General features: G+C 52.0%; 1 protein-coding gene across 10 annotated transcripts in view; it reads left to right on the top strand.

Annotated features, from left to right (window-relative positions):
* The window catches only part of fgfr3 (fibroblast growth factor receptor 3), a 39,578-nt gene that overhangs the window by 5,092 nt on the left and 8,455 nt on the right, over positions 1-26,031 (top strand). For 2 of the 10 annotated variants that reach the window (XM_029139124.3, XM_041069130.2), the window contains exons 3-9: positions 9,868-10,131; positions 11,732-11,797; positions 16,241-16,410; positions 21,040-21,163; positions 21,249-21,439; positions 24,235-24,379; positions 24,648-24,826. In XM_029139124.3, the coding sequence (XP_028994957.1) occupies positions 9,868-10,131; positions 11,732-11,797; positions 16,241-16,410; positions 21,040-21,163; positions 21,249-21,439; positions 24,235-24,379; positions 24,648-24,826 (1,139 nt within the window). Of the gene's footprint in view, positions 1-5,416; positions 5,576-9,867; positions 10,132-11,731; positions 11,798-16,240; positions 16,411-21,039; positions 21,164-21,248; positions 21,440-23,566; positions 23,712-24,234; positions 24,380-24,647; positions 24,827-26,031 lie in introns of all 10 variants that reach the window. The other 8 variants (XM_029139126.3, XM_029139128.3, XM_029139131.3 and 5 more) reach the window with 7 other exon arrangements.

Here is a 26,031-nt window from a genome sequence, read left to right on the forward strand (position 1 = left end):
TTTTCCGTCTTTGTTGTGAAGGCGGAGAAATACCCAAAGATCCATCCAGAGTAAACGGTGACTGTGTTTGCTTTAATCTCCCCATATTACGTGAAAAAAAAGCCGAGCGCGGAGTTGGGCTAATCTTTTTTGAGGCGTTAGCCGAGTGTTGCTTTTCCACCCCCTCCCTCCCTTTCTTTCATTTTATGTGAGACTTACTTAAAATGAGTCTCTGACACATTTTACGCGCTACAGTGCGTTAAGAAAGACGAGGAGTGGGCGCCTGCTGGAGAGGAGCCAGCTGTTTTTATAACGCGGCCGTGCCCTGTGTGCTGCGCTAGTGGTGTGTAGGTGTGTGTACAGTGACTGACAGACCGTAGCTGTGCGTGAGCGCCCCCCCTCCTCCCCCCTCATGTAAAAACCCCATGGACGCGTTGCGATTGTGCCTGTGGGATAATGATAAATAATTAAATATTATCTTACGATCTACCGTGATTCATTACTAGTAATCGTCCATCAGGGTTTTTGTTGTGGCCTGAGAGAACGTAGCATGCTCAAAGGTCAAAGGTCACCTCCTCATTCAGATGAGAAGGGTAATAGATGTTTAATATGCCTCAGCGTCACCTGGAGGCTGCAGCAGCAGCGGTTCATTCAGTGGCGTGGCCCTCGTAGCTTCCTGTCTGCCTGCTCGGTACGTCCAGTCGGCCCCGTGGCCCCCGAGGCCTCCAGGCGAGTTCTCCACCTCCACAGATGGACGAGCAGGAGGGATAAAAGGACTCGTTTACTGGCAGATGGCGCGTTTCCCCTCCGCCGCTGGGCCGCCTCGCGTCTCCTGCGTGGGACGTTGCTGTATGTGTGAAATGAGCATGTGCTGAGGACAAACCTGCCCTTGAAAAGTTTGCAGCGGGCCCTTGGACTTGACAGCACAGCGGAGCCGTTAGACGGCCTGAATAATCCAGCTCTCCTGGATCAGAGCGGCTCTGATCCTTAACCACTGACAAAACCACTTACGGTTTTATTGATTAGTCAATGTGACGTACTTTCAAACACTAGTTCATATATTTGACGGGGCTCATTTTCAAGATGCTTCCAAATCAGACGGCTTTGTAGTGGAAACATGTCCCTTCCCTGCTCTGTGTTTACGGCCCTGTGAGGTAATGGGACACTGCAGTGTGTGTGTGTGTGTGTGTGTGTGTGTCTTGTTCCCATTAAGCCCCCCATAATATTTACTCTGAGCTCAATATTGTTTGTTTCTCTTGAGGCTGGTGTCATTTCCAAATGTTGTGGAATACAAGAAAAAAGATGCTGACCAGCGTGAGAGTGATGATAGAGAACAGAGACTGTGTGGGTGTGTGTTTACTGACAACACACACACACACACACACACACACACACAGAGGTGGCCTCGTGCAGCTCAGACAGGCAGACATGTAAATGTGACCAGCGTGTGGGTCACTGAGCTGTTGTTTGGCTCATTAAAACGAGGCTCAGACAGTAGAATAAGCTTCACAGCCGACAGGTGTTTCTAATAAAGTGACCAGCGATGCTGCTGCTCCTCTCTCACTTTACTCCGTTTAACCGTCCAACTGGAGCCTAAAAGTTCCTCCCACTGTTCCTCCTCGCCGCTGCGCGGATGTTCATTTCCCTGGCAACGATATCAAGAAATCTGCTGGCGAGCGACGGAGCCGCTCGGTCCAAACGAGCTTCGGAGGAAGACGATTTGATGAACAATGGCGGTTCTGTGCTCGGCCCGTCGGGCTCTGGATCCTGCACACATTTGGGCCTTCTGTGGATGCGTTTCCTGGGCTGTACGTCAGCTCCTCGGGATTTACAGCAAAACACTGTGTCGTGGGATAATTTGTGTATTATTCTTAAGCATTACTGCTAAGACCCAGTATTTGAAGGATGGAACACAGTAAAGCTTGTTCTCGTCCTCCTGTGTGACTCCAGAGACGTTTGCTGCTGGATGTGTTAAATATTTTTTTTATTGTGTGGAAGTGGAAGCTGAGGAGGATGATAAATCAAACAAATGAGCTGAAAGACGGGACTGAAGCATCAGCTGATCATTCCCCCAGTTACTAAATGCGGAGCTGAGGTGATTTCGCTTCCGCATCCGAAGCGCCCAGATCTGTCAGCGTTTAGACCCAGAACCCCGGGAGCCGCCGGAACGAACGAGCAGAGGTCGCGGGGCCGGTGTCGTCCCGCGGCCTCCGTGGGCGCCTCGTTAACGTCGGGTGAGACCCGCCGCCGGTGCCGGCTGATGAATTATGGATGAACGCGCGGCGCGCTCGTCTGCGTGCTCCGCTTCTGTCCAACTCCGCGGCGCCTCTCTCTCCGCCCCCTCCCACGCGCACACCTACGCGCGCGCTCCTCTCTCTCTGGCCCGTTTCCAAGCCTCTATCGCTTCCCGACCCCCCTTTGATGGCTCCGCGCGCCGCCGGCCTCGCACCTGTGCGCGTCCCACGCGCCGCGGCTCGTCGCGCGGCGGCTGACGGCCGCGTTGACGCGCCGTTGGTTTTTAATTACGAAACTCCTCTTGAGGAAATTGTCGAGGTGCTTTTACAGATAAGGCCGACGCGGAGCGGAACAAAGAGGCTCATTGTGCCTCGCGGAGCGGTGAGTCCGCCCGATCCGGTTAAGTATTATTGTGCTGTGAAGTGATTGGATCACGGAGTTCCACTGAACGCTACAACCCGCCCCCTCGCGCTCTCGAACACTCAACCGGTTTGATTGATGACATAATTGCCCGAGGAGGAGCGTTCAGCGTCGTCATGTGTGTTTATTCGACCTGATGGAATGCTTCTTTGACTCTCGTCCCTACATGAAGTCCTGAAGACACGCTGTCCTGTGTGTAGCACCCCCCCTCCGACCACTAACCAGAGTCAGCTCTGGCCCGTCTGGCTCTGCTGCAGCACATTTACATTTCTGTGAATGGAAACAGAGGGAGCGTTGGCTGTGTGTGTGCAGGTGGGTTGCTGGGAGGGAGTGGAGCTATTTAAACCCCCCCACCCCCCCTCGCTCCCCCCCTTCTCCTCCTACTCCTTCCTTGTGGTCACACATCTGCCCTGTCCCCTCGTCCTCCTCCGTCCCTCCTCGTCTCCCTCCTGGCGTCCGCCGGCCGCGTCTCAATCCACTGCAGCGCTACCTTGTCCACTCCCTCCTCGCTCGTCTCCTTGTCTCCTCGTCTCCTCGCGTCCTCTGCCTCTCAGCTGCTTCGTCCGTCGCCTCGTCTCAAAGGCTCCGCTTGTACTCGCGCCCTCACATGCGCTTCTGTTTAAAGCCCCCCCACATCCACAGCAGCTGACACATCCAATATTGAAACCAAACTCGCCTCCCATCCCTCCCTCGTCTCCCCCCGTCGGCCCCTGTCTCCCCTCCCCTCTTGCCTTATGCTATTTTGCCAGGAGAGCTAAAATAATAAACCCTTGTACTGTCTGCAGAGTGTAATGGAAGTCTCGCTCTCCCTGGAAAGAAGAGAGAGAGAGAGGCTGTGGTGACTAATGGCAAAGCAGTGACAATCAAGTTTAGCTTTGTCTTTTAAACAGTGATTCGCAGCATTTTTTCCTCATGGGACAACATTCTCCCCGTCACCGTTTCAGCGCATGGAGGCTGAATCGTTTCAACTACCGCGTGTTTGTTTGACTGGTAGGGAGCTTGAAGGCTCCTGATGTTCTATTTGACTTTCATCTGCTTCCATCGCTGAGGAAGCCAAAGTTGCCGAGAAGGAGCCTGAGCTCCTTCGCCGCTGATTCGTCGACCTCCAACTGACAGGAGCGCTTACTGTAGGTCAGATATTCACAGCAGATGTGTCTCATCGCAGCGAAGCTGAATGTCACGTCGTGCCTTTATTCGGCGGGTTCCTGCCTAGAACACATGGAGTCAAGCGGTTCCTGGTGCAGATAAAAAAAGCTTCCATTATGGTTCATCAGTTTCATTGCATGAATGACGCATCCATTAATCAAACCTCAACCCGGCCCCTTGGCTGCTGCACTGAAGCAGGTGAGAGTCAAGTGCGAATGCTTTGCTCAGCGGCACGTTGGCCTAGGTGACCGTTTCTACATGTTCATGTGTGAAGCTCTGTATTGTCTCAAACTCTATTAACTCTTTAACGAGGAACAGAGCGGGACTGTCGCCTGGGTTACAGTGGTCACCATGGATGCGTGTGGCTGTCTGGATGCAGGACGCGGCTAACTAGATGCTAACAATCTCCGGTTGCATGGAAGTCATTTAATGGTTAACCCTGGTTCCAGAGGACTGATGCGTGGTGTTCAGGCCGTGTTTCTATAGATGTCTGGTATAGATGCCTCATGACAACTGCGCAACAGTTGTTCTCTTCCCCAAACAGAGGCTCCACTCTTTGGCCTGTTTGTGCTGTAAGCGAAGGCCGGTTTGGAGCAGAGCAGGAGGGACGGATGGTGGGATTAGGCTGCTCATCCTGCTCTCGCAAGCAAACACACCAGTCACACAGTGTTGAGGCCCAGGGGAGCTGAATGGTGACAACACTGTCACAGGCCAAATATCAGCCTCATAGGATAAACTATGGGGGGGGGCAAAGCAGAAGACCAGGAGTGGTTGATTCAGCTCAGGAAATGCTCCTGGCGAAGAGCGGACAGAGAGACCCCACCGCTGTAAACAGGCCAGTAAACACTTCAGGGACACGCACTCTCTGCCTCCACCTTCATTTCACTGCATTCACTGCATTGTACGTCAGCACAACCAGGAGACAAACTCAGGGTGGGCGGCCATCTGCCTCAAGCAGTCGGGACATTCATGCTCGAATTAGTAAGCAGCCCTTTTAACTTAAACTTCCTGTACCAAAGACTCGTTTGGATAAAGTTTGATTCAACTTTTCAAACGAGCATTTGCTTTACTCGCTTTTGAAGAATAGGTTTTGCAGATTCAACAAAAGCTGCGCTTCACCTCCAGAGCAGGGTAATATTTCCAGGCGCAGGTCCTCCCAGCTGGGTTTTATTCAAAGGGACGGGGGGACATTTGTCACACTGACAGGTCAGGGCAGGGTCGCAGTCGGGGTCGATGGAGGTTAGAGCTGAACAGATCAGTCAGACGTCGGTTTGAGCCGCGTCGGTTCCATCAGCTGCTTCTTGTCTTTTAACTAAACTAATTATCAGACAGACGTATAAAGTTACGGCGGCAGCACTTTCTCTTTGATGGTTAGAAACAATGTTGCATCAACAAGCAGGTCTGTTAGAGCGGGGTCAGTACTCTGATACTCCTTAAAGTTTACATTCTGTCAGTCTTTTCCATTTATAACAGAAGCCCGTTTAACATTTTAGTGGCTCCTTTTCCCTCTTGTGTTTTAATAAAAAATAAATAAAATGTGCCTGAACCTGCAGCCCCAGAGTTAATGTAAGAAACCAGCAGGTCAAGCAGTTTTTTCTGTTTTTTCTGCTTCTGCTCCACTTTCTCCGTTTTGCAGTTTTCTGATCGCTTCCCTGGTTCAGCAGCATCTCCTCAGGCAGCGCTGCAGGCTGTCGCCGTATTTGCCTTCAACGTAATTTGGTTTTCTCAGAGTGACCCCAAAGACGCGTACAGCTGGTCCGTAAGACATCACATCTGCTCATCGTTTGGGGAAGAAGTGAGTTTTTCAGCCAACACGCGCTTTTATAGCAGCAAAGCCGTCCTGTAATCGGATTGGTTCCTTCCGTGTTGTTTGGGGAAGTGTGATTATGTCGTGTAGTAGCCCGACACACACACTTCGCAGACATCCTGCCTTTTGTGGGCTCAGCTTCTTACACTTGTCTGCTGAATTGAAACTAGGCCAGTTCGTCTTCGGAATGTCAATTACCGTGTGTGTGTGTGTGTGGGGGGGGGGGGGGGGGGGGGGGGGTGTAGGCGATGATGAAGGTCTGAAAGCAGCAAAGACGACTGGATGCTGCCAAGATGCTCTGGACGTACAGTAGCTTCCGATGCTCGTTAGCACGGCCGAGCGGCGGGCCAGGCGCGGGGGGGCGTTGGGGGGGAGAGGCGGGTGAGGGGCGGGATGTTTGGAGGCGATGTCTATCCTTAACTTGATTTTAAGGCTCTTTTGATAAAGCGCAGCTCAGCTCGCTGAAGAATAGAGGCAACAAGCTGGGGAAGCCCTGAAACCCCCCCCCCCCCCCCCCCTTCCCCCCTCCAGCCTCCCCTCTTTCTCTCCCATCCTGCTTGATCTCTGCCGAACCATCCCTCTTTTCTCTCCGCCTCCTCCTGGCAGGCTGCTCCCCAACGGTGTGAGGTTGTCAGGCTGGCCCAGATTAAAGCCATTGTCCAGAGGTATTTACATCCGGCCAAACCATATTAAACAGAGATTAGGGGGTTTCCACTGCACATTGCAGACAAGGAAAGAAAAGAAGCGGGCAAAGAAAGAAGAGGGAGCTTTTCCAGGACGAGCGGGGTTTACAATCGGCATAGCTGTGAAATGGAGGAAGAGAAATGTGCTCTCGGTGGAGGGGGAAGGTGACGGTTACTGGGTCGGGGGCTCCGCGGGTCCTGTTTGAAGGTCATGTGATGCCGGCGCGGCGCGGGTGCCAGCCGCCTGGCAGCCGGTGCCGCTTTTCTGCGCAGGGTAGGAAGCAGGAGTCGGGGAATGTGTTGGCGGGACGCGGCGAGCAGGCGGCCACGCTGAGGAGCCCATCGTGGAACTCCTCTGAACGAATACATGGATATGTTTCAATGCAACCTGACGCGACTCTCCAGAGACGGGCTGGTTGCCGCCGGTGTGGTGTCAGCCCGCCCTGCATGCTGCAGACTCGGCCGGAGCGAAAAAGAGAGAGGGCTTGATAAAGACGAATGTCTCCCCAGCACACCTGGAACCCATCGCTTTCAAAAGCAGTGTATCGCACATATGAATTCTAAAAAGTGTGTGTTGCTGCTTCCCAACCAGAGCCAGTAAAGTACCTGTTAGGGTCCCTCAGGACAGGGGGTCCTCTCGTTTTTCATTGTTTATGACCTGGACGGACGCTGCTTTATGCAGAGGCATCATTATAAACACACTAATGAGCGCAGAGGCAAAACCGTTCTCTAACGATTGTTATTCTGACTAAAAGGCTGGGATTCGGTTGGTTTCCCGGAGCCAAACCTCCTGCTCGGACCTGATGCTACAGGGCGTGCGTCTGATGCGACAGGGCGTGCGTCTGGTCTACACGCCTTCCTGTTTCTCCAGGGTCTCTCACTCAAACTTGTTGGGGGCTTGGAGAGGGACGGGGAGGCAGGCACAGAAAGGCCTTCCCACATAAAGGGGCCTTTTCATCCCTGGGGCCGCCGCCCGCCCGTCGGCCCCTGGAGAAGTTTGTGGAGGATAAATAAACCTCTTCAGACGTACAGAAAAGACGGAGCCAGAGAGCGGCGCGTTAGCGGACAACACGCCGCAGTATCTCAAAGGGAGACTTTATATTATCCTGAAGGACTATTTGTTATGATACTGAGCCGAGAGGGTAAGAAGGGCCAGGAGGGCAGGGGCCTCTTGATTTATGGAGTGACCAGCCCTGCTAACACACACACTCACACACACACACACACAGCTCCTCATTCGTACATACCCGAGCTAACTTCCACGTTCGCGCACACTCCACGCTCTAAAAAGTACATGTCACACATTGGTTCCAGCTGGCCTCGGTTCCGGCCAGAGCGACCCGCACGCAGCTCGTCCATGAGACGCTCGTCATCGCACAACAGAGACACAGACACACAAAGTACACTGTGCAGTCGCACTGACCCGTCTGACTAGCGTTAGCGTCACAGTCGGATGCAGGCGCTTGACCCGGCGCTCCGAAGTCAAACTGCAGCCTCGTTCCTGCGAGGTTCCACTTCGGCCGCTCTGAACCACCACAGCTGGACACGCGGCAGCTCCAAGGTCCCGTCGGCTAATTGGGAACGTCTGTCTTTGCCTGCTTCTCTCCCCACGCGCTCACGAGGCGTGCGACGGCCACGCTCCGGACAGAGAGGCCGCGACGCAGAGCGAAGCCTTTCAAACCTAATCCACTTTTATACAGAGCGGCTTTTTCACCGCGGTCAAATCTGCATTTCAAAGTGCAAAGTGCGGGATCTAAAGGAGACACAGTGACCAAAAAGAGAAAAAGCCCTTTGCTCTTTTTGCGCGACACCTGAGAAATAGTGTTTGATTTTTAATGTGAGGCATATATCTTTGTTTGGTTCTTTCAGTAAATTGCATTTGTTGAGCCTCCGGCGATGAAAACATCCATATCTATTCTCCCATGTGGGATCAAAGAAGAATTTTTCCTTTTACTGGGTGACGCAAACGCGCGGCCTCGCTTTGGTATTAAGCAACTGCAATTAAATATGCTTTAGTGTCCGATGCATATTTTCCTGAGCAAAGGCCAGAGTTTGTTTTAAATGCATGCGGTGCAGAAAAGAACCTGTTTATGCATAAAGGTACATGTTGGCTTGGCCTTGGCTGAGTAAAGAAATTTCCTCAAACGTGTAAGTGTAAATAACTATTTTAGTAATTCATGTGAACAAACGCGTTATTCCAACAACAAATAGTTTAGTTTCTGTCCTGCTCCTCATTCAGAGCAGCTTGAGCTCCAGTGCTTGTGCTCCATAAAACCCGAGTGAGCTACGAGTCTCTGGAGGTTTTTATATAGAGCCCATAAAGTCCAATTCTCCACGTTTAAGAGCTGAAGATATTCTTAAAGCTATTTTGTCCCGTTCTTTCACCAAGGTCATAAGTAATACCCCAAAGTTAGCGGGGCCATTCATGCCGCGCTTGAATTTATGCGCCGCGCTGTTTTTCCCGCTCCTGAATGGGCCCTTGTCGTTCCGTCGAGCCTCGTAAATAGAGCCGTCAAAGCCGAGGCCTCTCGGGGACACGAGCGTCAGCAGACGGGGAAAATGGTTCACCGCTCATCTCTCCGGCTCCTCTTCAGGTCCTTGACTTGAGTGGTCAGGGCTAAAATGAAGCGAGCCTAGCTAGTAGCCGTAGGCCGCACCGGCCTTCGTTCCGCTGTGTTCCGACTGGATCGCAGCATGTCATTACAACGCGACACGTCCCTGAAACACGCGGAACGTCACGTGTCGCGCAGATGCGACATCTTTTCGCATGTCACCCAGGGAGCGTTTGATATGCGAACGCTGAAATCAGTCCCAAATGTTGAAGATGATCAAGATTTAGACTGGCGCCCCGTGTGCTAGCTAGCATCCCGCCTCGCGCCGCTAACGCCCATCTTCAACCTCGCTGCTCCACACCAATTTCTCGAGCCTTCCCGAGCTTCAAGGCTGCGTCCCTGTGAACACCAGGGCGCACGCGTAGTCATAAATCACTCTCCTCGCGCCGTCGTTCCCGTGGGCGGGGGGGCTGCGCGAACAAGCGCGCGTTGTGTGCGCCGGAGCCCGAGCGGCTCATTCAGGGGCCTCCACACCGGCTGCACTCACGCATATGTGAAAGTGTGTGTGCTTGTTGTGTGTTCTTACCTCATGGCGCTGTGTTGAGCGGCTGCCAGAGCGAATGAAGTCGTCTCTTTTTGTGTCTCTCCCTGACGGCGATGATGTGTTGTAGAGGTGAGAATGAGTGAGAAGACGCCTCCGTGGCAGGATGAGGACAGAGGAGGAGACGCTGTGTTTGTTTAGCCACACTCTTGTGTAGTGGACCTAGTAAACATGTTGACTTTTCCCTGGCACTGGCGGAGCTCATGGAGTAAATGAGCTGGTGTTTGACGTGGGCTGGGGGAGCAGGAGGTCACTCCGCTCAGATCTGTCGTCTTCTTCATGGAATAAAAAGGTGCAGTCTTCTGTGGGAGCTTCTGTGACATAGTGGAAAAACATACAAGGTGTCGGCGCAAAATGTGCATGAAATCAAACGTGCAGCTGATTGTTGTCTTTGAAGATGTGACCTCGTTGTGATGCGCTGGCCTCTCTCGCTCACATGTGCAGACTCCGGGTCCAGCGAGGCCGCCTTCCTGGAGGACGTCGTCCGGGGCGTCGGGGACACGCTGGAGATGACCTGCGCAGTGGACGAGCCCTCGGAGACGGGGGTGTGGTTCAAAGACGGCGCCAGGCTGTCGCCCGGCAACCGGACGCAGCTCGGCCAGAGGATGCTGCGCATCATCAACGTGTCGTACGAGGACTCGGGCGTGTACCTGTGCCGACTCGCCCACAGCAACGAGCTGCTCAGCAACTACACCATCAAGGTGACAGGTGAGGACGCTGCTCCGCTGACACACAAGCATAAACGCAGTGGAACTGTTGCAGCCGCGACAGATGTTCACGACAGCTTGTAGAAAACCAGTAAAAACTCAGCAACCTCTGTGATTTTTATGCGGATTCCCCCTCCCGATGCACGGTCAAAGGTAAAATTCATTACGGTAACAGGGCAGGAATGCTGGGGGAGGTGTTCGTTGGGGGGGGGCCTGACGGAGCGAGTGGCAGCTTAACAGTCCCGTAAAACTCATGGACACCAGCTGAGCCTGTTATTGACAACTAATTAGAAAGCAATTAGCTCCAAACGTTTCATCATTGAAGACAGATGGGGAGGCGAGGAGTGGGAACGTTTGCTCCGCCGTCACCAAGAGAGCGGCGCTTCTTGAATCCACATGTCGGCATCACCTCCGGACTCAAACACGCGGCTCACATCACGGTCCAGGTCTGCTTTCCAAAACTGCACAAGCTTCCACCTCAGCACTTAACAGGAATAGAGGCCAAAGAGGAAATAAATAGTCAGATGTGCTCAGATCAGTTGAACCCCCACGCACGCGTTGATATTACTTGTGAAATCAGCCTTCTCACATTAGATCCTGCTCTCCTCCCTCTATTGTAAATACAGAAATAAACCATCTAAAATACACATGGACGTTTGTGTTTCTCCTCAAATATTTGCGTAAGGTGTCAGACGTTTAGGAGTGCTATCAGATTCAGCACCTGGACGGGTTCCAGGCAGGAAAGCAGCCAGATTAAGTTGTACACACACGCGGGACACATGTTGGAATCAAGGAGCTGAGTGAGGGGATGAAAGTGATGACTTCGCAAATGTACCGTAAACCGTGAGCATTTGGAGAATTGGCAGGTGGACCAGAATTATGGGATGGCCTCGACTTCCCTGGGCGTCGAATCGGCTTTCAAAGCAAATAGTTCGCTGGGAAATTATGGAAATTTAAAATGTGGAAACAATCTGTGCTTTCATCGCTTTTGTGCTCTTTGTTTAGCGACTATTATCCGCCCGAGCTACTGATCGCGGTGATGAAGGTGAGCCAAAGGTTACTCCAAAGCCCCAGTTGTGCCCCGTTCTCTGGGTGTAACCGTTACACAACCCCAGGCTGAAACCACAAAAGCAAACACCTCGGCCTCCTGTCTCGACTCAATCTGGATAAATCCAAGCGTGAATCTAAAAGCGAGCGCTGACGTTTGACTGAACAATGTTTGTCCGCGCCGCGGACGCGGTGTTTCACGTGTTTGTGCAGAAAGCTCACCCGGACCGGGATGCGAGTTACGCGGCGGCGCCATTAGCGGGAACGGAGACACGTTTCAGGCGCAGCAGCCGGGTTGTCGCGGCAACAGCCGGACCAGAAAGCTCCGAGGCCGCAGAGCCGCCTCCAAAGAGCGTGAAGCAAAGCCATTAGACGGTCCGACGCGCTGAATTCATGTATTTTGTGGTTTATTTTTCCTGCAGTGTTACACTAGAAACAGCATCCGCGTACAGTACGTGTGTGTCCCTGTTCAGACAGTGCAAAGAAAAAAGACACCGCTTCACCTACAGACTAAGTCAAACTAATTCTGAGGATCTTTCTGTTTGCTTTTTCAGATTCTTTGTCGTCTGGTGATGATGAAGACTATGACGAAGAGCTAGAAGAAGGAGGTAATGGAAATGGTGAATTCTTGTTTCTTTATTTTTCTAACCACATCACTTTAACGATATCATAATGTGCAAACCTTGGGAATAAAAGTGAATTAGACAAGACGAAGCCATAAATGGGAATGAACTAATTATTTTTTGGTTGTTTATTTTGGATATCTTTATTTCAGATTTTAGCACTGCCTCAATCTTTAAAGTGAGCATGTGGTCTTATTACTGTTCGACTTAGTTATAAGCCATGTTCACCGTTTGTTTGTGTTTTTCCTGAACACATCAAGGTGTAAAAATAGCCCCATTATTCGCCTGCTCTGGAAGGAGAACAAAGCAGCCTCTGGGCCGGTGGCATCGGCCCTCTCCATCCTCCGAACCCCCACCGAGCAGTAATGGTTGGGTCCTGAGTTTGATTGCGGTGGCGTGAACCACATCATTAAGCTTAATGAGCAGAATGGAGCTGGGAGCTGTTAACTGCTGCACACGTGTAGGAGAAGGCGTTATTATAACGCGTACCTGGAGGTGTGTGACTCTCTCTCCTCCCCTCCAGCCTCCAGGCTCCAGCCTCAAACGCCCCCTGTTCTCAGGCTGCTCTCTGTTGTGATCCGCCGTGTTTTGGCATTTAGAGGCGCTCAGTTCAGGTGCAGGTGAACAAAGGGCGGTGAGGGAGAGCTCTCCCTCGACCGGCCCGGCGCATGGCGTTGCCTTTATTGTACCGTGGGGGAGGCTGGCAGCGGGAGGCGGGAGGCGGGAGGCGAGAGGCGGACGGGCACATGAGAGGGAAGATGAAAGGAAAAACAGAAAAGCTGAGTGAAAACTGGGAAACCCGCGCCATTAAATGCGCGAAAACACGAAACCTTCCTCTGGATTTAGGGCTGTTTGCATATTTTGATGGAGTCATCACTGCTGAAATTTAACACGTTCTGATGCAACATCAGCACATCATCAAGTGGGTGTTTAAGATGCAGGAGCAGCTTCTTATGGGGAGCTGCTGTTTCCCTCCGACCCTCAGATAATTCAGAACGGGATTTGTTGGTGATATCCTTTAAATAAAGCCCTTTACCGAGGATGCGCTGTAGCTGTGGCTAAGCTTAACACCCGTGATGTGAAATCCTGAATGGGTTTGAATGCTACAACCCCCCATCTGCTGGAAGCCCCGAGTGCTTTCTAAACGGCCCAAAGTGGCAGCACAGACCCTGAATGCCAGTAAATAACCTCACACTGCCAGACTTAATCTCTGGATGTAAGTCCACCTCATGACATATGAGGCTCCGGTTTCCTGGCCAAAAGGATGGGGGATTAGCCCAGCAATGTTAAACCCCTATCGCTGCTTAATGTCCACTAAGCCACCGCTAATTAGCCCTGTAGCAGGAAGGAGCCATGTGACGAGCGGAGCGTCCCCGTCGGCGGGCGGAAGGAGCGCTCCCGTCCGCACGCAGCGAAGGCCGATGACGGCGCCGCGCACAGAGAGCGGAGCCGCTAATGAGGGAGAGGGAGCGCTTGGATGATTGACAGCCGGGCGGTGGGAGCGAAGGGAGGAGACGGAAGCGGCAGCCTCCAGATCTGGTCCAGCTCCCTCCACGGGGCTTCTGGGAGCCCGGCAGTAAACGTCATCCACCAGTTCTATTATCTCCACAAAATATAATGTAACGTTTTAGGAAGTCAGTGCACAATCAATAACAAACAGAGCTACATGCATTGAACCTGCCAGGACTTGTGCTCATGAGGCGGTTCCTCCCGGATCACAATGCAGCATTTTGTCCCCACGCGGCATGAATAGGAGATTTTAAAGGGAGCATGCTTTGCCGTGTGTGTGCGCAAACTTGGAGCGGGTTGTGTGTCAGGGGCTGGAATGTGAACAGAGCCTAATCTGTGCTGCGCTGCTCCCTGTTTACGCTGGCAGGAGAGCAGAGAGCAGGACGCCGGGCCGGGCCGGGTCGGGTCGGGTCGGGTCGAGCTGCTCCGCGCTGCTTCCCGCGGCCGCTGGTCCCTCCGACTCTGTTTGCCTTGAGTCCCAACAGGCCGTGCTTCAAAGAGCCCCAGTGTAATCGCTAATGAAATCTGCCTCTGTGCACACAGGCGTCAGGGAGGGCAAATTACACAATTAGGCTCCCTCCTCCCCTCCGATCGGTGTCTGAGGGCCCTGTGCCGCCGCGGCCGGCACCGCAGCGTGTCCTGCGCCTGCTAATTGCTGCGGTGCCGGCGTCGAAGTCAGGGGGCGGCAGGGTGTGTGTCACACACACACAGAGAGGGTGGCTCCTAGTTTACCAGCAGAGCGACGCTCAACCCTGTCCTCTTGTTTTAATATCTTAGGAGCGTTTTTATCAGAATCCGTATCTGATTCAAAATACACAACAGTCTGTCGATAAACGTGCCAGATTTCTGTCCTTCACGTCAGCTCCGTGCGTCCAAAAACGACAGATGAGCGTCTGGATCTTTACCAGGAGTCGTTTTATACAATAACCCACCTACTGGCACGTCGTGCTTGGGTTTTAATTCCTGTCATTCCGTGACTGAGTTGTCGCAGCTCCTGCTCCACCCACGGCTGCTGTTTAACACTTTCTCCAGCTGAGCTTTGTAAACTGTTATCGAACGGAACCCGAACACGCGGCGGAGCGGGGCTGCTGCAGTGAATGCTCCCTCCTCTTTAACCTTTCCAGCTGACAGACGAGGGCCCGACGCCGAGGGGCCGGAGCGATGGCCGCGGATGCAGACCCCCGCTCCCAGTGGAGTTTGTGGGGGATCTGCCCCCGCTCGGCTCAGAAAATCCCACTCCCTCCGCTGAGGAAATACCATCCAGCCAATTAGACACGGGATGGGATTCCTGCGCATTGCTGAGCGCACAGAGAAGGCCTCCACTGTAAAACACAACCACGCACAAGCCAAAGCGCTGAGCTGCCATTCCCACGGGTGGACGTTGTTCACGGTCGGACTTTTTTGGGGACCGGCGGAAACCCACGTGGTCGAGGCCGGAGCGCTAGCGGCAACAGGAAGATGCATGCAGGCCCATATGAGGAGGGGGACCACACATCGGGAGACAGACTGTTTAAAAAGCCGCGTGCGTGCGGCTGATTACGATGCCAAGAAAGCAATGTGTTGAGGCTGCTTGGAGGGTGTCGCTCCGCAGATGCAGGGGGAGATCAGCAGCGGAGTCAGACACATAGTTCCCTTTTAAGGTGGAGGCTGGTGCGTTTGAGTGCGTGCGGTTGCACATGGAGAGTGTTTGTCCTTGGCAGGCAGCGTTCACACACACGCACACGCACGCACACACACACACACACACACACACACACACACACACACACACACACACACACACACACCGATGAACAAAGCAGAGTAGCATATTTGTTTGCTTTCCACGATGACACTGGTGTGTGTTATCGCTCAATCGTCCCTCGGCCTGGTTGTAATTACCAAAGTTTGGTGGCGGGAATCAAAACAGCAAACACACGCGGCACATTAACGCGTATTCAATCTATTTTCTGGTGATTGGCATCTCCGCCAGGATCGTCCTGATGGGACGAACTAAACTGAGGATGAGAGTCCAAATCCGCTATCACGGACCCACAGCCTCAGACATTGAGATGGTAATTAGGTCCTCCGGCTCCTCCTGCATTTAGAGAGTAAATGAGACATCTGATGACCGGTCAGACACCTCCCCAGCTTTTGTTCTGTTCACCACACACACACACACACACACACACACACACACCGGCCTATAAAGAGAGGGTGAGCCACGCATGAGTGCTCTCACCCGCCGCACCCGCGCAGCTGCAACAAAAGGCCCCTCGGACCCGGCGCCCCCGCTTTGTCCGCCGTCCCCTCAATACAACTCAATAAATTGCACTGACAGGTTTCCAAACTCTCGGGTCAAATGAACTCTCGCATTGTCATCAGGCAGGAAGATGAGGAGCTTTGTCTGGCGCTTCACGCGCCCGTTCTGGCTCCTTTCAGCCTCCGTCAGAATGCGTTTTACAGCGACTCCAGCATCGTGCGTGTCCCTGAATCTGTGGCTCCAGCGTTTGGCCGCTCAGCATCCTCTAGTGCGTCTTCCTCCTTTACTTCATCTCATTTAGGTTAGTGGGAGGGGTGTTGCTCAGTGTGGAGGGCAAGACTAGTGAACCTCACATGTGCTGCTGTACAGTACATAACAAAGGGACCCAACTTGGAGATGGGCCGGAGGAGCGCGTCGCTCCATCTGTGCCATCTTTGAGCAATCACACAAACATGTAGCTATGAATTCCTGGAGGGTCTCTGACAAACGAGCACGAGAGAAAATGGAAAACCAAGAACATATCTGTTTGGATAGAGGCTGAGCCAGTCCGTCCTGAACCCGAATAACCTGGTATTACCTGGTAATTTCTCACAATGACTGTAACGACTAACCAACAGGCTCGTGCATCCATTCTTACTTCATCTTACTTCTCATTTTATTCTGACTGACTTCCTGTTTCTCACCGACAGATGCTCCGCGTTGGACCAGACCGGACCGCATGGACAAGAAGCTCCTGGCTGTTCCCGCCGCCAACACTGTCAAATTCCGCTGCGCCGCGACGGGAAACCCGACGCCGACCATCCACTGGCTGAAGAACGGCAAAGAGTTCAAGGGCGAGCAGAGGATGGGCGGAATCAAGGTGAGGGGGAATTCACATTAAACGTGTTGGCGCTTTAAGGTCACGGGGGCGCGGCTCCCGAAAAAAAAACCCCGCGCGCGGGAGGTGATGCCGTGTCCTTCCTCTACTGCCATCCAAGTGCCTTTTAGCAAGGCATCTTAATCCCCCTCTGGTCCAGGGGAGCTGCTGTGTGTCCATCAGTAGGGGCGTGAGGGGTTTCTATAAGCGGTGCAGCTTGGTGAATCTTCTCACGGTAAATAAAGGTCAGAAAGCATGCCTCGGGGCCCGGCGGGGCTCCGGGCGCCCTCGGAATAAATTTAGCGGCTCGGAAATCAGAGGAGTCCGCGGACGCACGCATGCTCGCGTGAGAGCGCGGCGCTGACAGTGACGCCGAGCGGCGAGACAGCTGTTGTGCTCCGCTTTGTCATCAGATTGGCTCTAAACAGCGGGCTCTCATGGAGCCGCGATGCCTAAAGCAACAGGGCTCGGCTCACCCGCCCGCTGTGGGAGGGAAGAATTCAAACAGACAGAATGTTTTGGTTCGAATAAATATAATGACACGCAGGTTACACACGAGATGTTCCGTGGTCCTTCTCAATTACACAAGTGATGACAGTGATATGAGTTGCAGGACAGGAGTCAGGCTTGTATCTTTAGATTATTATTTATATTATCTATGTAACAGGACGGCAGCTCAGGGGGAGACCCTGCCTGGCCTCCAAAGGGTTAAGTGTAACGAGATCCCACAGCTATTAACAGTTTACAGAGATCTCCAACATCTGCTCCCAGCAGACGAGCAGTTGTCTCCCTCTCTCTCTCACACACACTCACACACCTGTCATCAGCCCTCAGGCAGCGGCTTTCACCTTGTTTGCGTGCGCAGCAGAATTCGCCCCGATCTGGGGGTCCGCGTTGGCTGTATACTGGCGGCGACTCGAGCACGCGCGCACGCTCCCGCGGGATGCGAATGAAACGGGAGAGGGCCGAGTACGGCCCGTGTGGCTGTGTTGGTACGGGCTGCGACACTAGCAGTTGTCAACGAACGGGCCACCGGGGCCGATGTTTCCACTCCGCGCGTAGCTCCGTGGGTCGGGTTCGGTCCTGGCACGGGCGCTGGCATTGCTGTGAGCTCGTTCCCACACTGACCACCCAGGCTATGTATATCTAGAGCGCTGGAACGCATTGGAAGCCCTGGTTCTGTCAGATATGCTGCAGGGACATTGTTTGTAGGAGTAGAAGAAGAAAATCATGCCTGCATCATCTGATCCACCCACTTAAGTGAATGTGGTTTTTTCAGCTTGTTATTAAGACGTTCCTCCCTGTGTCTTCATCAACCCCCCACCTTTTCATTTCTGTTTTATAATCCAGTTAGTCAGCCAGCATGTGGCGGGAGGGGAACAAAGAGGTCACCGTCTCTAGACACAGAGAACTGGGTGACACGATTGAGCTTCACAGAGGTCAGAGGTCATCATAAAGTCAAAGCGGCCGGTTGCAGAGAAATATCTTAATTTTCTTTGTTTCCTGGTTAATTGTATCTACAGCGACTGTAACAGCGCTCAAAATCAAGTCACGTCATGTTATGTTGACTGATGCCTAATTTCATTATGTCCCACCTAATTTTTAAACCTGATTATCCTTAAGGTTTGTCTCATGGCGGGTGGTGCAGAAATCACTTAGTTGTAAAAAACTTTCTGTTCATCTTCCTCTCAGTCACAATGACTAATTTGTGTTATCAGAAGCTTTAATCTGAAAAACAAACTAGAAAATCCCCTAAACATCACGTCGTAAACACCATAAGTTACCAGTTGTCTTAAAGCTGACTTAGGATCGATGGGTGTTGTGTAGAAAGCCTGATAATAGAGAGAATTGTTCACCAGCCAACATTCACCGTCCCCCATGTCACAGCCCTCGTCACCCACCTCACATCTGCCTGTGATGGGTTCATCTCGCCGGGTCGGGGGGTGGTGGTTGCGGGGAGGGGTCGCAGCGAGTCCTGACAGCCGGACAATCGCCGTCCGAAGACTCTATTCCGTCAGGGTCCTGGAGGTGAAGCCGTCGCCTCCTGCATCCGGACTGAAAGGACGGGATCACTTTTGATTTGACAGCTGCGATAATTTCTGCTGAATGGATGGCGACCGTGGGGTGCCACCCTTCGGACACACGCCCGCTACCGGTCGTGCAGGAAAGGCCATTGTGGAGTGAGGTTTGTGTGACGGTCCACCTACTATAAAACTCAGTGAACGTATTTAGCTTCCATTTTCAAGGGCATTTTGTATAAGTGTAAATCATTCAGGGCAGTTTCCTAGACATCGTTGTTGTTGGTCACACCACATTTAAGAGCTGCTGAAAAGAATTTTATCAGTACGTCTGGCTTTCATTAGGCAGTTTTAATGTTCCATAATGGTCTGAAAAGGGGGAGAAAGTGCTGAACTGTTCGTCTGTAACAATTAGGTTTAAAGAATCACAGCTCTCAACTCAATCAGGAGCACTTTGAGAACAAAAATGTCAATGTTTCTAATGGCATTAGCCGCCTTTAAAGGCCGACGCAGCTTTAGTTAACATCTCCACAGAGTGCTTTCCCATAAGCTCACTGGAGGCGTCTCTGACAAACACTGTGAGCCCATTGAAAGGCAGCGCGGGGAACTGAGCGCGTCGGCTGCCGGAGCTAAATGAGACGGTGAATAGGACCTGTGGCTCATTTGGAAAATGGAAAATGAAATTCCGGCGGGGCGGACGTTTAGGGCGCTCCCCTTCATGAACGGGCCGGGCCTCGAGGTCAAAGGTCACCCCATTATTGAGCCATCAGAGTGAAGGTGGGGAGGGCCCGGCATGTTGATAGCCCATTGAGCTCGCTGGTCTTTGGCGGCCGGAGCCTAAGCTGTTGTTTGCCGCCACATACGGCGGTATGAGGTTTGATTGTGTTCGTGAAGACAAAAGTCGACAATGTATTCATTGTGTTTTGTTCAGTCCAGGTCGCTCGGTGCCGAACTGACTGAGTCCGACGGCTGACAGGTTTCCAAGGCCGCGCTCTTAAACTGGCTCCACGCTGTTACTTTTTAAGACTTCAAGCACTTAAAATCAGTGTTTTTCCAGTCCACATTTTAACACCGCCTGAAATGTGAGTCTCTGACGGCCTCGGAGAACTTTCTACACTTTGCGAGACTATTTTTGCAGTCTTTCATTTTAGATCCGCCGTGGTCATTCCTGTTTTTACCCTTCAGTCTTCTCCAAATACCCCACAGATATCACATAACAGATGATCCCGTTTGTTCAATTGCAGTTTTCTTACAATTTGTCTTAACTTTGAACTTTCCTTGCGTTTTACCGTCTCCACTGCGCCGATGCAGTGGTGTGTGCATCCAGGCTCAGTCTATAGACCCACAGAGTTTGCTAGCTTTAATAGCAGGCCCTCAGGACCGCCTGTATCTGTTTCCGCCTTCTCTGTGGGTCAAATTAGACGGTAGCGCAGATCCGGGCCACTGGTCTGCTCTGACACAGTCATAAATTTTGGTAACTGGCCCCGCTGGTTCTGACAGGCCTATTTTGCGAGGTGAAGACGGAGGGTTTGGACGGGATGACGGGAGCACAGCTTCCTGTGTTGTCTCCGACAAATGCTCCGCTGCAAAAATGTCTGTACGTTGTCGAGTCCTTCAAGTGTTGATTCTTGTTTTGATTCAGCTTAGTGAAGGCGCCTGAGCTGACTACACGCTCTTCCACGGCGGAGGCAGTGTCTTTTATTAGTTTTCGAGACGTTTCAGGCACAAAATGAAGACCTGACAACGCTTCCCCGTCCATTCCCATGGCTTGTGCCCTTCCGTGGGTCCACAGCCAAAGCCCTAAAACCTTTAAAGCCGCCCATGACTCTGGCGTAAGCTCCTTAATAAATTAATTCTGCTTGGAATCTGGCGTGATTGGAATGGATGGGATTATCACGTTTGGGGACTAATGCTGCAGGTTGAGCAGCGGTTAGACGGCGTAACGCGGTAACAAAAGCAAGCGGAGGAACTAATTAAATGTGTCAAAAGAAAAGACTGGCGAGAATTTAATAGAAATATGAGTCAGCGCTTAAAATATGGAAAGCAAGTAATATCTGTCTTAACAAACAGTTTAACAGTCAGCACTAATAAGGATGTGTGACGCTTAAATTATAGTTGGGTAAATATTACTTAAATGAAACATATATATTATAATAAATACTAGATTATAGTGTTCAGACGTTGGGGAAGGTACAACTTTGGCTGGATCTGTCTGCTGTGCTGTAACTGTACTTCCCTCCCTCTCCTCCCTGCTCGGGGCGAGCAACACTGACTTCAGTTTGACTCCTTCTCCCTGAAAGACGGGCAGACGGGGCGTAGAGCGCCCGCTCTGCGTTACCACGCAACTGCACACAGACACACACACCGGCATAATATTTACGCTGGTACAGTATTTTCCGCCGGTAGAACGGGTCGTGGAGGGGATGGCGTGCGGCGGGAGGAGAGGAGCGAGCGCCTACGCGTGTCTGGCGTGGGGCGAAACGTTCGTGCCTGAAGAATGTCTCAACTCTTCTATGTTTATTCTTGAGGACCTTTCTTGAGACAGGCTTCGCATCCTCGCTAATCTGAACGGGTAATGACTGTCCCGCTCCCTCCTCTCTCTCTCTGCCCTCAGCTCAGACACCAGCAGTGGAGCCTGGTGATGGAGAGCGCCGTGCCGTCGGACCGGGGGAACTACACCTGCGTGGTGCAGAACAAGCACGGCTCCATCTCCCATACGTACCAGCTGGACGTGCTCGGTAAAGCGCACGCTCACACCCGCTTTGTGAATGCACCAACGTGCACGAGCAGCCGTTCTGAAGCGGCGCCGCGTCTCGTCCGCAGAGCGCTCGCCCCACAGGCCCATCCTGCAGGCGGGCCTGCCGGCCAACCAGACGGTGGTGGTGGGCAGCGACGTGGAGTTCCACTGTAAGGTCTACAGCGACGCCCAGCCGCACATCCAGTGGCTGAAGCACATCGAGGTCAACGGCAGCCGCTACGGCCCCGACGAGGTTCCCTACGTCAACATCCTGAAGGTGGGTCCGACGCGCTGCTGCGCGGCTCGGTCCCGGTGGAGCCCGCCTGGAGTCGGGTTCCGCTCAGCATAATTCCACTCATAATTAATCCTTCCTAAATGCCTCAATTAGTGAGCTTTTACAGGAGCTGGGTCTGACTGAGCCCAGGGGCTCCTTTAAGTGCAGCGGGTAATTGAAGAAACGTAAAGCTTCACCTCGCTGTTCTATGCACTCACCCATCAGTCGGTTGACTGACATTAATGCATGATTTCATTTTCAGATTTTATTTATTTATTTTTTTTTTTTCTTATCAGAAATGAAGTTATAAGTCATGTTTATGTTTTTGTGCATAGCATAGTGTTTTCATTCAACCTATAAACAATAGTAGAATAAGGTTCGAGTCACTAAACAAGAAAGATGGATTTGAGAAAACAAAGCCTTATTTCACCAAAATAATAGATAAGTACACCTTTCGATGCCGTACCTGCTGACGTCAGCCCCTCTTCGATGAAACCCAAACCCATGATGCATCTTGTTGCTGACTGGCCCCAATGTGTTTACTTGTTCTGGTATGAAACTCTTTAATTATGCATCAAAGAGCATTGCTGTGATGTGCGTCTACCTGACTTGCACATCAATCACTGCAACCCACGTCTGTGTATTTGGGTCAGACCTCTCACACGTGTTGGGAGTCGTTGCTCTGATGCCGCTTCATGACGCCGCTGAGCCACAGACGATCAGACAAAGAGGGCTCATCGCCTCCTCTGTCAGTGGAAGGAATCATTCCTCACCCAGAGAGGACAACACCCTAAACACTTTGGATGAACAGAAGAAGACCCATTCAAAAACCCAAGAAGGCCTTCAGCGTTCTTATTTGGTCCACCCCCCTTTTTTCTGCCTCTAGAGAGAGTGAGGAAATAAAACAAACATCTGGTTTGGACTAAGTTAACTGCTGTGGTGGCGGCAGCGCAGGGAGAGAGACGGGCTCTGCTAACCGCCGCTGCCGTCAGATGTGCTGCGTCGCGTGGTTTGAGGAGGAGGAGGGACGAAGCAGGGAAGAGGCACCCAAAAAAGCTATGGAAAAAATGAGTGGAGGAACACCAGGAAGGGCACAGTCAGCAGTGGGAGAGAGAGAGAGAGAGAGCGGTGGGTAAAGATGGAGGGTGAAGCTGGAGTTCGGAAGAAATCGTTACATCACATCTGTCACAGGCCGCATCAGTGAGAGAAAATAGAACTAACGATAAGTCAACACGTTCCTTTGTCCCACGTTGACAGACATCAATAAAAACTAGACTGTCAGCAAGCAGAGCGGGCGAAGGAGAGCGCCGTGGTTTAAAAGACCGAAAGGAAAATAGAGAGATGAAGACGAGAGAGGCAGACAGGAAGAGGAGGAAGGAGGAGGAGGAGAAGAGGCCAGCAGAAAGACAGCGAGAGGGGGGAAAGTGAGCCCGTCGGCCCAGACCGCGGCTCCATGCTCTATTTTCGACTACCACATAATTGAAACAGTATTTACCGAGATCTCCGTGCGCCTCGCTCTGTCTGTGGCCCCACCACAGTTCATTCCCTGCGACATCGCACATGTGGCGTACACCATAGGAGTTAAATGCAGCCCAGGGTGGGAGGAGGGGGTCATGCAGGATTTTCTGGGTTGTTTTTTTTTTTTTTTTTTGGTTCCCTTTTTGCCTGAATCGCTCTTTTGATGCCTGGAAAGAGAGTTAACGATGGCCGTGGGGAGGGGCGAGGGAGGCGCCTCCAGCCGAGCCCTAGATGTTCATCAAGCAACGATATGTTTTTCCCCTTTATGTGCTTTGGCCGTTTAATTATTCATCTGTAGTTTCTCCGCTGGAGCACCCGTCGCGAGCGAAGCGTGCGTGAGCAGCGTAGACGTACGTGTGGAGTGTGTTTATGCAAACACACTTCAGGGGGATTGACACGGTGTAAAGCCTTTAATCTCACAATAGACAGAAAGTGTTAAAGCGAGTATGTAAAGTACTGTACGGGGTGTGTGTGTGTGTGGGGGGGGGGTCTGCAGAGGTACAGTACAGGCCACCTCAGCTGCTTTCCTTCCATTTGAGTCATGTGCCCTTGACAGACGCCTGCGTGCCTGTGGTCTGTGTGTAACGCACCTCTCCACTCTCCCTCCTGCAGAGTGTGGTCAGTAAACACACCGAGGCCCACGCTAAGTTCAAACTGTCCAACGTGACAGAGAAAGACGCCGGGAAGTACTGGTGTAGCGCCTCCAACTTTGTAGGCAAGTCGGAGAACGCGTTCTGGCTCACGGTGCGAGAACCAGGTAAATGCCTTCGCTCGGAGGAACAGGCACCTCCGCCACAGCGGCGTCTGCTGCTGTCTGCGGGCTTCCTCCTGGTGGCTGCTTTGGCTTCCCTCTACTTGTTAGTACGACCAATTCATGCATACAGTTACACACAAACACCACTTTGTTTACCCAAACGGGCCCAGAACAGAACCTTGAGGCACCCCTAGGATCATACCCATTACCTCGCAGTCACATCCATCAAACAGCCTCATGGTTTTTAAGTCAATAAACCCCTGAGAACTCAATGACAGAACGGATGGGACTGTGGCCTCAGGTGGCACCAGCGAGCTTCTTTCTTGCAGGCTGGTGAAGGTGCTGCTTGGGTGTTTCCGGGTGCTGGTGATGGAGCTGTCAGCAGGATGAAGCAGTCCTGCTGACCTGTCCTTTCCTTCACTGTGTATTTGGTGTTTCCTCTAAGAGGCTTTGGGCTTACGATATCTCCTGTCTCTCTCTCTGTCTCTCTCTCTCTCTTTCCCCTTCTCTACCTTATCCTCCACAGACGGCTGGTATTAACACTACAGATAAGGAGCTAGAGGTTCTCCTCTTGACCAATGTGTCTTTTGAGGATGCGGGCGAGTACACTTGTCTGGCAGGGAACTCTATCGGCTTTGCTCACCACTCTGCTTGGCTGACGGTGCTTCCAGGTACACTTCCTCCGCTCACTGAGGGTCTGTGGCCGACTGAAATGTTTAAACCTATTGAAACTGTGATTGCGTCTGTACTATCTTGCTCAGAAATCAAAAATGTTTAAATGTTCGTTTTCAAAAGTGATTATCATACATTATCGTAGATTGTTACTGGTGGTTTTAATTGGGTGAATCAAACATGCAATTTAGCCTCCGTCAGCGCTGATACGGTCTGATTGCTTCGCCGCGAGCCAGTATTTTGACTTCCAGTCTTTTCCCTCCGAAGCAGTGAGCGCTGGAAAGCAAGACTACGCCGACATCATCATCTACGTAACGGGCTGCGTGCTCTTCATCCTCGCCGTGGTCATCGTCATCCTCTGCCGCATGAGGATGACCACGCAGAAGACGCTGCCCACGCCTCCCGTGCAGAAGCTCTCAAAGTTTCCTCTCAAGAGACAGGTAACAGAAAGTAGATACAAGATTCGTACAACCCTTATACTTTTTTCTCTCTTCCTGTCTGTTTGATGGCTTTAAAACGACCCAACCCGCCCTTTGGTGGCGTGGACGTGGGCAGGCGTCCCACCGGTGGCATGTGTTCACATTTATCTTGGAGCAGGTTCAGCTCAGGGATATTTATGCCCTCCTGCGACTGTCAGTGTTAGTCTTAGATTTCGCTCCGTGTAACGAACACTGGCCCCTCGAGAAACGCGGAGCAGCTGCGGCCGCGGACGTCCCCGCGTCGATCGGGAGGAGCCTCGTTTGAATCCGAGTCAAAGTCAGAGACGCGAGTGAGACGTTCATGTTTTTTCAGGAACGCGGTTTGGATCTCGTTTTTTTTAGGACATTTGTTTTGCACGTCTGCTCAGTGGCCTGTGCTCCCTGGACAGGCAGCAGGGTAAAGGCTCAGTGGCCGGACCCGGATGAGTCATAACAGGATCCAGAGCCGCACACGTCCAAGAAGGGAAGGGACCAGATCAGAGCAAGTTCTCTTTTTCCAGCCTTGATTCTTTTAGGATAGGTTTATATATTTTTAATCCAAAAATGATGGTTTTTCGAGGCTCCTGCCCCACCCGGCGGGACCCTGGCTGTGTGCAGGCCACAGCCACCGTGCGGTTGTTTTGAGGGGCCTCCAGCTTTCCAGCGCCATAATTGAAGGGTTGTCCTCTTCAAACGAGGCGTTTTTTAGGAAAGAACACTGTTGCTTGAAGGTCATAATTCAGTTCTTGAAAAACAAACGCTCGGCGTCTTAAGCTGGAGTCAGGGTTTAGGCGAAGAACGCCGTGTTTTCTGATTAGTGGGGTAGAAGCGGCATCTCTTCGAGCTCTAATTGTAGACTTTGTGCTTCTGCCGCCTTCATAAACATGCTCTTATATGGCAGCGTTCCGAGGCATCTTATTGCATTTTTCTGTAATCTTCACTTGGTTTTCGTGAAGCTAATCTTCAGGTTCTCTCCTTTCTTTTTCATAACTCTGAGTAAATCTCCCATAAACCTCCTGGCATGTTCTATCAGATATTACTTTTCATGCCTCTGAAATTGTGGCGGGGCTTTTGGTTTTTTATTTTTTTCACAGCCCGTTTCTCATTTTTGCTTCAGTTGAGGAGGGAGGTCTGGTAAGTGGACATGTTTGTTGCTGCCCCCTCTCCCCTGAAGCTGTTCAGCTGACACCCTC

Source organism: Betta splendens, chromosome 22 (genome assembly GCF_900634795.4).
Source record: "Betta splendens chromosome 22, fBetSpl5.4, whole genome shotgun sequence".
In the NCBI taxonomy this organism is placed as follows: Eukaryota; Metazoa; Chordata; class Actinopteri; order Anabantiformes; family Osphronemidae; genus Betta; species Betta splendens.